The following is a 12,009-nucleotide window of genomic DNA, read 5'->3' as shown; positions in this document are numbered from 1 at the left end:
TTTTATTATTTGTTCCTGCACACCAGTGATCTTCCTGGTGCCTTTATGCCTCACTTTGGGGTGCAGTGGTTATTACACAAGCCCTGGGACCAGACTCTCTTGGGTTAGCGGTCACCAAGTGGGGTGACCTGGGGCATGTGCTTCACACTCTGACTCGTAGTTGAGGGCTGAGGGAACCATACCTGCCTTGCAGGGTGCTGTGAGCTGTCAGTGAGATAACACATGTAAAGCCCTTGGCACAGTGCTCTATGCTATTACTGAGGTCGCTGTCATTTTTTATGGGGACATGGGGCCGGCATGTCCTGAGCCCTGAGAGCTCCAGGCAGGATGACCCTAGGAAGAAGATGGAACAGAATCCACCTTTGGCCTCCCTTTTATCTGTCCATCTTCCTCTGGACCCTCCCACTGCAGATGCTCTGTGGATGCTCAGTGGTCCTCCCTCTATTCCTCAGGTAAAAATCCTTCTTGAAAGAGAAGGGAATACATATTTACAAGTATCTGCTGTGTGCCAGGCCCTGAGCCATCTCCGCGTTAACTCACTTAATCTTTAGGGCTAGAGTGAAGTAAAGGACACCTCACCTGGGACACAAGATTTAAGGGGCACCAAGATCTCAGTAATGGAGATAAATCACATTTTAAGGTAATTGTTTTAAAAACTCAAACTTAATGCAAAACTCTCTTCGGCTTTGGTGAACAAAAAGTCAAAGTTTTAAGTAATGACAGGATCAATATTATTGATTTTCCCTTCTGCCTCAGGATCCAGTGTGGCTCGGCAAGGCACTGTCATTTATCCTGTCCTTATTTAAAATTTTTGATATTTTGTTTATCGTGGGTATTTTTGCATTAACTTCAAAAATTTTTAAACAGTGTGTTAAAATACTATATATCTTAATTACTGAGATTTTTGACGCCCTCTTACATTTTGCACCCAAGGTAAGCATTTGCCTTACCCTAGTCCAGACCTCACAAATCTATGGGGCAGATACTAGTGGTGGTCCCATCTTATAAAGTAGGGCATTAAATTTCAGAAAGGTTGAGTAACTTGTCCCAGTATGCACAGTTGAAGAGTGAGAGAGATAGAATTTGAACTCAGGTCTGACTTTTCCAGACTATCTCCCCCAGACCTGATACACACTTGAAACCAGAGACTCTGAGATCTAATTCTCTAGTTCAATCTTCTGAGTCAACAAGTGAGGAAAAGTGAGTACTTTCCCATAACCACATGGTGGGTCAATCTAACTGCTAGTGCTCTTTCTAGAGGTCAATGCCAAATGCAGTGGAGTTGGTGGCTCTCTTCAGACCATGCCTACAAGCGAGGGAGAATGCTCCTCAGCTTACCCAAGTGGTTCCTCATGGCCTTGCTTCTGGCTTTAGGTACCCCTGCAAGGTCCCCAGTTTACCCCAATGGACTAAAGAATCCATGTCTCAGGTCCCAGGGCAATAGGCTGTGGTGCTGGGCTGGGCCACTAGAGGGTGCGCTGAGCACACACTTGGAAGAGCTTGTCAAAACCTGATGGAAACTACACCCAGGGACCTGAAGAAGCCTTGGATCTTAGAGGCCCCTGGTTCCCTTCTACCCAAGGTTCTTGAAATACCAATTTGTACCTTGTGCTTGTATTCCTCCAGGACCTGCTATAACATTTCTTATTGGAGTTTCCACTTCTTGATTCTAACCTTGCCCTTTGGGACCACACAAAACACACCATTCTGTCCAACATTCATTCATTCATTCATTCATTCATTCGATGCATGCTGAGTGCCTACTCTAGGCCAGGTTTTGAGCTTTGTGCTGGGGGTACAGAAAGGAGCCATGGTATTTCCTACACCTTAAGATATATGAATCCAGTGACCATGCCTAAATCTTGGAGTTTGGGAGGCAAGCTAAATCTGGGACAGCTGGGATTGCTAGGGGCCATGGCTCTGTCCATCTGTTCCAGGTTTCTCAAAAAGTCTTTTCTCTCTCTTTCAGCGTATGACTGTGACTTCTTTAACAAAGGTAAGCCCGTCTTCCCCAAGTGGAGTCTGGGGGGCTGAGCCACTGCCAGCCCTGCCCTGATGCCATAACAGCATCAGCCATCCTGAGGCCCTGCTGGCCCCAGAAGAGCTGTGACATGGGGCAGGGGGGGAACCCCACCATGCAGGGAGAACCCAGACAGTGCAGAGACCACAGGATGCCCTGGAATTCTGTCCCTAGAAGTTCCTGTGGCCTTTGTCCATAGTCCAGGCTGGGCCAGCTTCCCAGGAGTTGTTCTCACCCAGGATAGCTTCACCAGGAAGTTAAAACCCCATTTGCACAGTGTGCCACCCTGTGGCCTTCACAGTCTAGTTCATCAGGCCCATGGAATATTGTCTTGGGTCTCCTGAAGTTTTGAGTGGCAAAGGCAAGTTCAAACTGCTCTTTCTGAGGATGACTGGAGCAAAACCTATAGCTTGGCTTAGACTGTCAGATTCATCTTCAAATTTAGCCAAGGTCCCAGGGTACCAAGATATGCTCCAACTTCTGCATTAGGTAGGGTGAAGACACAGGTCATGACTAAAAACCCAAGGAAGGTTAATGTCCAGCATTAGAGCTCATTACTCAGTTTCATCACTAGGGTCATGGGCAATGGGGTGGGAAGTCAGATCTTGGCAGAGTTAGATGCTTCTCAGGTCCTTGGTATCATTCACATTTGACTTCTGGGCCCAGCTCCATTCTCTCCAGGTACCATGCCATGAGCAGGCCTGTGTGGGTATAGGTCCAAGGCTTTGTCCTCAGTTTCCTGCATTATCAGATTTTGGTCTGTCCCGCTGGCAGAGTATAGCAAGTGAAATTGAGGGGGACAGACTAGAGACCAGGATACCAGTCAGGGGGTCTGCGAGAGGAGAGCTGGACCAGAGTAAAGCATGATAGTGCAGTGACTACAGGCCCTCCAAAATGTTAGCCCTTAGGGACTCCTGATGGCCAGGGGCTTCCTCCTGGCTATGAGGAATCTTTCTTTATAGGAATGAATCTGAAATAGGAGAATTGCAGTCCCTGGGACAGGCAAGGTCTGTCTGACATCAGGCAAAGACATTTCAGCAAGACAGCTCTGAGCAGAGTTTTCTCTCTTCTGTGGCATTTTCGGTGGCAGTAACTGGCAAAGGACAAGCTGTTTCTAGCATCCTCCACCCACTCACCCACCCACCCATCCATTCCTTGCTCTGCTCTTCTACCAACATTTTCTCTGGTCCAGGCCCTTGCTGGGTGTTGGGGAATCAGTGGTCAATGAGGCCTGTCACAGTAGCGTGTTGGCCCATGCTGGCTCTCTAAAACCACTGTGTACTCCTAACTCCACATTCAGTCCGTAGTTTGAAACTGACCACTGGCATGAGTATTCACGCCATGGAAATCAGCGAACGCTACAGATTGGGGTTTTGTTTGTTTGAAAGCTTATTGTCAGGCATTTAGTAGCACAGTGCTGCCTATTTCCCATCCGGTCCAGGAGACAGACATGGACCCTCCATCATGAGCCTCATCATAAGAGCTGTGATCAGTGTGTGCCTTACTCCGAGGGCTGGGGGAGCGCAGAGGAGGAGGGATGACGTTTGTGTGTGGCGGGAGAGGGTGCAGGGAGAGCTTCGCCAAGGAGGTGACATTTGAGCTGGGCCCCAAAGGTTGAGTAGGCGTTTGCCAGGCACAAAACAGGGAGGACTATTCTGAGTGGGCAGGACAGCATGAGGAGAGGCATGAGGTAGAACACAGCACGGCTTTTTCAAGGATGAGCCAGAGAAGTTCAGTGTGGCCGGGCAAGGGTGTGAGGAGGTAGGCGGGGGTCCCTGAATTCAATCTGGGCTCTTGGATTCTATCCTGACGGCAATGGGGAGCCATGGATGAGTCCCAGCAGGGAGTGTGACTAGAAAAGTGACTCAGACACCTGTGGGGAGGCAGCACTGGAAGCCAAGGGACACACCAGAGGCAGGGAAGTTGGTTATAAGATTATTGCCAGTTGTCTAGGAAACCCCATGGCCCTTTCCAACCTATACCAACAACTGTAGGCACCTAAGAGACACAAAAATGACACTTTGAGATAAGTAGGTAAACACTAATGTTGAGCCCAAGACTTCCTGGCCTTCCCTCAGGCCTTGTGTGGGCAGAGACCAGGTCTGATGTTAAGTATCAGAGATGACCCTGAATAGAGCAGTGGCTGTGGGACCGGCTCACGGAGAGACATTTGGTGGTGGTAGGTGGGCAGAGGTCTCCCATGGGCGGCCTTGTTCTCAGGCTTCTTGTGAAATTGTTCAGGCACTGTGCAGAGGGGTATTTCCCATCAGGGACTGACAGCCTGGAGTTTACTTCCATTCTTGTGGAATCGAGCTCCCTGGGATCCGGGGTGAGGGAAGCGACCAAGAGTAGCTCTCTTGCACCCTCTCTTTTCTCCACCTTTGGCAGGATGGGAGGTGGGCAAAGGCCCAGGGGGGCAGGGCTCACGACTGGGCCCCTTCTCTCCAGCACTAGGTAAGGGTCCCTACCAACTGGCCAGCTTGGCAGGTGGCAGTGTCCTGGTGGCCACCAAGGCTGCAGGCGGTGCCATAGTCCTAGTGAGTGCAGAGGACGTGGCTCCAGGGGACATTGTGAACTTCCTGCTGACAGCTGCACTGTACAAGGCCAAGGCTCACGGTAAGGCCTATCTCTAACCCCACCCCGCCCCTTGGTGGAGGGAGGCAGTTGCCAGAGGAGGGGAGGATGTTGAGGCCCTAAGCAATCTGCAGTAGCTGAAGAAAAGTGGGGCTTGGACAGGTGCCCCTTTCCCAGTTGAGACAGCCTTTTGGGTCAGGCTGTTAGTCTCTTCAAAGAGGTGCCTTCCCTCTTCTCCCTGGAAAAAACAGGGAGGCCAAGGTCCTGATGTACCTTTGTACCTTGCTTTACGTCATTGCCTGTCGTACTCCAGAAAACCCTGGTGGCGACAACTGCTACCTCCTCTCCCTCTCCTCCTCCCCTCCTTCCTGCCCTCAGTCCTCTTTCCCCTCTCCTCCTCCTCCTCCTCTTCTTCCCTCTCCACCCCCATCTTTTTCTGCTTCTCCTTCTCTTCCTCTTCCCTTCCCTTCCATCCTTGAGACTGGATAGACTTCAAGTGCCAGAGGGGAGCTGGCTGATGACTCCAGGGGGCTTTCTTCTGTGAATGGAGGCGCAGGCTCTTGATTTGCTCAGGTTACGATCCTGAATTCTGGTCTGGCAGGTTACACAGACTGGGACACACCTGGAACCAGCTGCAGCCTCCCAGGTCTCAGAAGGTCTGCAGACCGGACAAGCTTAGCTATAGCGGGCATTGCCCTCCCTTAGGAGTTCGGTAATGTTTGAGGAGTGGCAGGAATCTTGCCTGGTGCAGAGAGACCCCTGGATGGTATTTTTGCTGGGCCCTGGGCCAGCCAAGGCCTCAGATGAACCAGTGCTAGGAAGTCTTTTCTTTGGCCATTTGTGTGTGTCCCAGTGTGCACGGTCACTGTGATCAGCATTTCTACCCCCGCATCCTGCTGGCCCCATCTAGTCAGTATCTTCCCAACCACAGGGATGGTCCATGCAGCCTGTCCTGGCATCAGCTGGAGCCATGAACCAAGATGCTTCTCAGAGAGTCCATCCCAATCTAAGGATTTAAGATCTCAGATTCTCAGGGTCTGCTGTTTATCTAGTTAGGAGAACCTTTCCCCACACCCTCATCCTAGCCTCCCTTCCTCATGCCCTCCCTCCCTTTCACTGGGCCCTATTCCCAGGCCAGACGCAGAGCTGGGTGCTGGGGCATCAGGGATGGAAAAGACACATTCCTGCCCACCAGAAGTCCACAGTCCCATCCAGGAGACAGACATGACATGATCAAAGGCAGTTAACAATGTCTGTGGGAACACTTGGGAGGAGCCCCTAAAGCAGTCTTGGGGAGTCAGGAGAGGCTTCTTAGAGTAAGTGGTGTTCCCTTGAGGGGTGGGAAGAAGCCAGAGAGGGACTTGTAAGCTGGGCTCAGGAGCTGGGCTTTTATTCTGAGGGCGGTGGGAAGCCATGGAAGGGCTTTCAGGAGGAGAGAGACACTCCAGCTCCTGCCCAGCCCCAGGCACAGCTGTGGGTGATGTTCATGGGGGTGTGAGCCAGGGGTACAGTAGGAGGTGCCAAGAGGAATCACGTCACCAGACAAGGAAGCCTGGGACTGGGCCACCCACCACCACCCAAAAGAGAGCACTCCCTCCCTAAACGTTCCTAATCCCCAGGTCCGTGTGTGGTCCTATTTAAAGAAGGGTGTCTTACAACCTTCTAGGTGCAGTAGGTCATCTACTTAGTGGGCATTTTCTGTTCTCCATTTAATATGTTAGTCCAGTAAGAAGTCCAGAGGGGGCGATGATTTTCCAGTGGTTTTATGGGCATGTTAAGCAGAACCCCAGGGTAGGCTGTCCTTGAAGAACATCACTGTGGACAGGATTCCCCAGAGTGAAGAGGCTGTGAAGCCCAGCCTCCACCTCAGTCAGGCCTGGGTCTCCTGGGCAGGTGGGAGCAGGGCCCAGTAAGGACCCAGGTCCCCACACCTACCCTATCCTGTGCTCCTTCCCTTATACTGTACCCAGGGTACTGGACAGCAGAAGAGAATGTGCCTTCTAGGTGAGATCTGGGGCGGCGGCATGGAAGTGTCCTTTGAACTGGGCCTTGAATGATGGAAAAGATTATGATGGGAAGAAATGGAGAGCAGAAAAAGTCACAGAGGGGAAGACTCAGCAATCATTCAGGCCTGAGCCTGTCACTCTTGGGAGTTTTGATGTCCTGTAGAATATATTAAAGGGACACAAGTCATAGCCTGGTGTATCACCGGGGAGGGTCAATTTGACTTGAAGATTTAGGGAGGAGGTTCCTTATTTATTAATAATAGTAGCTCACCCTGCTGTAGCACTTACCATGCGCTGGACACTATTCTCGGTGCTTCCTAGATACCAACTCATTTAGACCTCAGGGCAGTTTTAGGAGGTACGGTGCTGTTGTTTTCCCAAGTTACAGATGCGAGAACTGCGGCCCAGAGAAGTTAGGAAATTCACCCAAAGGTGCGTCACTCGTTAGTGACAGCAGCCAGTACTTCATCTGAACTGCTGTGCCATGCTGCCTCCCAAACACAGATGTAAAAAGAAATAAAATTTAGCGACTGGGAGGTAGAAGTCACTTGAATGCTTCAGGTAAAACACAAGACTTTTTACCTCAGGGTCTGCGTTCCAGCCTCTCCTCTGTTAAGAGGACTTAAATGGTTGAGAACTTTGATCTAGGCTGAGAGCAGCCTTCACAAAGAAGGAGGGCAAGTCCCCGAGAGGGAAAGTGCCTTGCCTGAGGTCACGCCGAGAACGTGAACAGGGCTGGGCTGGAACACAGCACCCTACCCCTCTGTGCTGCCCTGTGCCAGCTCCTGGATCCCATCCCTGGGGCTGACGGTGCAGAGGTTAAGATCCTGGGCTCTGGCCTTAGCCTGCCTGGGCTCCTAATCCTGCCTCCCTCGTCCACCATCGGTGTGACTCTGGGCCTCGCTTTCCTCATCTGTAAAATGGGAATAACAATATCATCTCCTTCTAACCTATTATAGATTTTACTTGTTTATTATGTTTGTCCTCCTCCCACTTGAATATAAGCTCCATCCCGGCAGGGATTTTTGTTGGTTTGTCTTTTCTTTTCCCCGTTGTGCCTAGAACAGTGCCTGGCACATGAAGGGCCCTCAGAAAACATGAGCTGCTGAATGAATGAATTTGCCACCTCCCAGGGCGCTCTTGGAATTTAATAAACCAGCAGGTAGAGGGCTTGCTTAGCGTTGTGTCTGGCACATAGTCATTGGTACATAGCAGTTGTTGTTATTACTGTTAACGATGAATCCTTCGTCCATGTGCCTCCTGTCTTCTCACAGCTGCTCAGGGAGGTGTAACAGGAGCTACATGGGCGGGAAGGGAAGACACACGAAGCCCCACGCTAGGTCTTTCACATACACTGTATTGTTTATCCCTCACAAGAGCCTAGGCACGTCAAGTCACTAGCCCACAAGGCAGCCGGCTGTGGCGGGCCGGGACTCCTGGACACCTGCTTGTGGATCTGGGGGCTGACAAAACCTGCAGGGCCCTGTGCAGGGGGTTATCCACCCAGAAACAAGCCCTACTTTCTAGAACTGGGCCTTTGTGGACACAGGAGAGAGGACAGCAGAGACCGATCGTAGGGCTCAGAGCAAGCCCCTTCTCCTCTCGGGTTCACTATTTTCCCACCTGTGGCTTGGACTCGACACACCCCTCAGTCTGCCAGCTCTGACCATCTGGGATTCTGTGTGAAGCAGGACCGAGGTGGGGTCCCTGAAACCTGGCAAATCCCCAAACCCCAGCCTGGCCAATAGAATGTGACTCCTCCGGGGTGACTGTTTCTGTCAGTCTATTCCCTGCTGCATCCCTAGCATTTAGAATTTCTCCTGGCACACAGAGTGTCCTCAAAATGTTTGCAGAGGAAGAAAGGAGGGAGGAGGGAAGGAAGGTGGGAGGAAGACACCTCCCCGAGGTTTGGCAGCTGGCAGCTTCTCTAACCTTCCACTTCCCTCAGGGAGAGGTGGTGTGCACAGAGGGGCAGCCAGCAGGCGGAAGTCGGTGGGCAGGCATGGAGGAGCAGGGCCCAGCTAATCCACAGGGCGTGTTGCTGTCCTGAGTCTCTGAGGTTCTGCACCCCATATGGACCCGTCTCTGCGCTCACTTTACCCACCTGGCTCTTTGCAGACCCGGACGTGGTATCCCTGGAGGCAGCGGACAGACCCAACTTCTTCCTCCATGTCACAGCCAATGGGTCTGTGGAGCTGGCTAAGTGGCAGGGCAACGTTGCCTTCCACCACCATGCCTCCTTCTCACTGCACCGGGGGACGTGGCAGGCAGGCCTAGTGGCCCTAGAGTCACTGGCAGAGCCTGGGTCCTTCCTTTATGTGTTGGGGCCCACGCTGGTCCTGCGGCTGTATGAGCACACAGAGGTGTTCCGCCGGGGCACGTTCTTCCGCCTTCTAGGTAGGTGTCCCCCCTGCCATCACCCTCAGCCCCTCATCAGACTGCCCTTCCCACCCTCTCGCACCACACCCTTCCAATCACCCTCAAGAGGCAGAATTCCCACTCTCCTGGCTCAGGGAGACCACCCTTGGGTGCTGCCCCTGAGATGGGATGTGGCCCAACCTCCATGTTGATGGCCTAGGGAGCCTGTGGGCAGTGGGGCTCGGGGCCCAGCCAGCTTCCTGGGTCCTGCCTACACCCACAGGCCGATTACATGGTCTAAAAATAGGGCAGCCTTTGTGGAAGGGAGGCAAGAAGTGCTCCTGGCCACAGCTTGCGTAGCCCACTGGCTCAGGTTTCTTGCTGATGGGGACACATGCTGGCCCTGTGCTTTCAAAGACTGCCCCCTGGGGCACCAGGCTGAGGATCCAGCAGTCTCCCTCTCCCCCGTGGCAGTAATGGGGCAGTTCCACACCCTTTCTAGCGGAGACGGATAGGTTCCAGACCTTTGCCATCCCCCTGCCAGGTGGGTCTGCCCCCAAATGCTTGATCACTGCCTAATCCCTGGAGGAAGTGATCACAATTTCTCTACCACTTCAGGCAGACCTCTGTGTCCTGCATGTGGACATGTATGTTTGTGTCTGTGAGGGCACCTCATGCCACATGAATGGATCCATTTACATACATGCATAAATGTATCTCCAGCCAGCCTCCTCATTTATCACCTCCCCTACAAACCAGGCCTGGGCCAGCTCGTTGTTACATTCAGCGGTCATCTGTAGAGTCCACCAATGAACCCCACCCAGGACAGATTCATCACTGGCTGTAATGGCAGAGCTTGTGTCCCTTTCTGGAAGACAGAGTGGAATGAACGCAGGCTTTGAAGCCAGACAGCCTTGGGTTCAAATCCTGACCCTAGTTCTTGGCACTTGGAGGACAGCTCCCCACCATCCAACCCTGTACAATGGGAATATTTGCCTCATAAAATTGTTGTGAGGATTGATTGCATCTCGCGGGTTTTGCTCTGGGCCTGGCTTATAGTAGGTGCTCCCCAAATGTAAGTTCTCAGTTCAGGTCTTAAGGATCTTAGAAAAGCAGATTTTCTCCACAGTCATCAGCAGTGTGGGAAAAGGGAGTTGGAAAGGGGCTGCTCCCTCTGGCCTGTTGCAGATCCCACCCACATCTTCCTGCTCAAGCCATGGTTTCAGAGACCAGTCACTTCTGCTAAGGTGGTCTGGGGTCTTGTCTGCCTCTGAGTCCCCCTTTGCCCAGACTTCCTCTGAGGTTTCCTCATCTGTCACACTGGCCACAGGACGTTTTCTGAGGAAATCTCTTCTGGGAGAGTTTAATTTTCCCAGCATCTTGTGTGCCTCAGTTTCCTCACCCATAAAATGGGGGTAAAGATAGTGCTACGTCACAGGATTATTGTGGGGAAATACTTGTGAGATGTTGAATGTCATATTTGGTGCTGTTGTTTTTGTTATTATTACTATTAATAGCCACCAAGGTCCCAGGGGTGCAGAGCAAGCCTGGCCATCAAGGTCCCAGAGGGGCAGAGCAGCCTTATGGGGACATCAGAGGTCCCAGCCTTATCTTTGGCTAACCCTCAAAGCCCAGCTACAACTGCCTGCTCTATAGTGCCCTGCCCTGGGCTTCTTAGCCCCTACACCAAACTCCCAGAGCCCTATCCCAAAGATCCCCCAGGCACCGACCCCGACTCTCAGGAATACAAACTTCCCCTTAGGTTGACTTTTATTTTAGTATATGCTGTCTTATTTTATTTTTCTTTACTTTTCCTACATGCGTCCATTTGTCTCTTCCATGGAGCAGGGTGGGGATGGGCTGAGCTAGGATTACCTCTGTGTTCTGTCACCTGACCCTGAGCTGGTGCCCAGTCTCACTCAGTCTCAGCACTTGGGGCGGGTTGCCTTTCCAGATGCCAAGCCCTCAGGGGCTGCCTACCCCATCTGTGAGTGGCACTACGATGCTTGTGCCAGCCCCTGCTTCCGAACCTGCCGGGACCCACAGGCAGCTAGCTGCCAGGATGTGCCCAGGTGAGGGGGTATGGAGTCAAGGTGTGTACATCACTGGTTTGAGCACACACACGTGTAAATGGGCATGTAGTCTGACGGCATGGGCATGAGCACGTCCTGAGGTGTATATGTGTGCTTCCACATACTTGTGAATGCATGTTTCGTGTGCCGCGTGTATGGGGACGTGCGTATCAGAGCAAACCTGACTTACGCGGGTATGTGTGAATATTGATTTGTGCATGATGTGCATAGAGCTGGGCCCTGTGTGTGTCTGTGGGCTCTACACAGCTGTGTGTATGTGCATGTATGTGAGATGCATGTGTCTGGATGTTGGTGCAGCTGTGTGTGTGTGAAGGTGTATGCGCTGATGTTTTGACATTCTGTGTGAATGCTTTCGAGTCTTGCTGGCGTAACAATGTGCCTAAATGCAGACACTTGTGAGCATGTGTGAGTGTGTGCACAAGTATGTGCATAACCAGGCCTTTTTCGTGTTTCCCTCTTGGTCTGAGGAGAAGGTGTGTGCAAAAGTGTGCAACATGCATGTTTGGGTATATGTGCTCCTGTACACAGTGTCTCTGGAGGTTCATGTCATGTGTGCCATAAGGAGATGAAGCGGTGCTCAATCCTAGTGAAAAGAGACGATGCCCTTCGTATTTCAGACTGCTAACTGGCTCCCTGCTCTGTCCTCAGGGTAGAAGGCTGTGTACCTGCATGCCCCACCCCCAAGGTCCTGGATGAAGTCACACAGAGATGTGTCTACCTGGAGGACTGTGAGTGGCCTAGATTTCTCATCCCCCCCGCTCCACTCAGATTTCTTGTAAGTCTCCACAGTCGCCTTGACCAATCATGCCCAGAGCCCCCAGGGCCCTAAAGAAGCAGCATCAGTATTGGGGCCTCTGGAAGAGACCCTGGAGTAGGCAGGGACCTCATTCAGTCCATTCTCCCTATGGTACAGAGAGAAAAATGAAGCCCAGAGTGGGGAAGGGACTGGCTTGGGATC

The 12,009-nt window shown here is 52.0% G+C and overlaps 1 protein-coding gene across 1 annotated transcript in view; it reads left to right on the top strand.

The window, feature by feature from the left end:
- OTOG (otogelin) overlaps positions 1-12,009 on the top strand; it is a 91,364-nt gene that overhangs the window by 46,468 nt on the left and 32,887 nt on the right. Inside the window, exons 31-35 of the mRNA XM_086677849.1 lie at positions 1,970-1,996; positions 4,469-4,636; positions 8,719-8,997; positions 10,913-11,030; positions 11,700-11,779. Coding sequence (XP_086533975.1) covers positions 1,970-1,996; positions 4,469-4,636; positions 8,719-8,997; positions 10,913-11,030; positions 11,700-11,779 — 672 coding nt within the window. The remainder of the gene's footprint in view (positions 1-1,969; positions 1,997-4,468; positions 4,637-8,718; positions 8,998-10,912; positions 11,031-11,699; positions 11,780-12,009) is intronic.

The sequence above is a fragment of the Puma concolor genome, chromosome D1 (assembly GCF_028749965.1).
Source record: "Puma concolor isolate L17-30 chromosome D1, mPumCon1.1.hap2, whole genome shotgun sequence".
Classification (NCBI taxonomy): domain Eukaryota; kingdom Metazoa; phylum Chordata; class Mammalia; order Carnivora; family Felidae; genus Puma; species Puma concolor.
The sequence above is the reverse complement of the archived record's forward strand: the minus strand, read 5'-3'. Positions and strand labels throughout refer to the sequence as shown.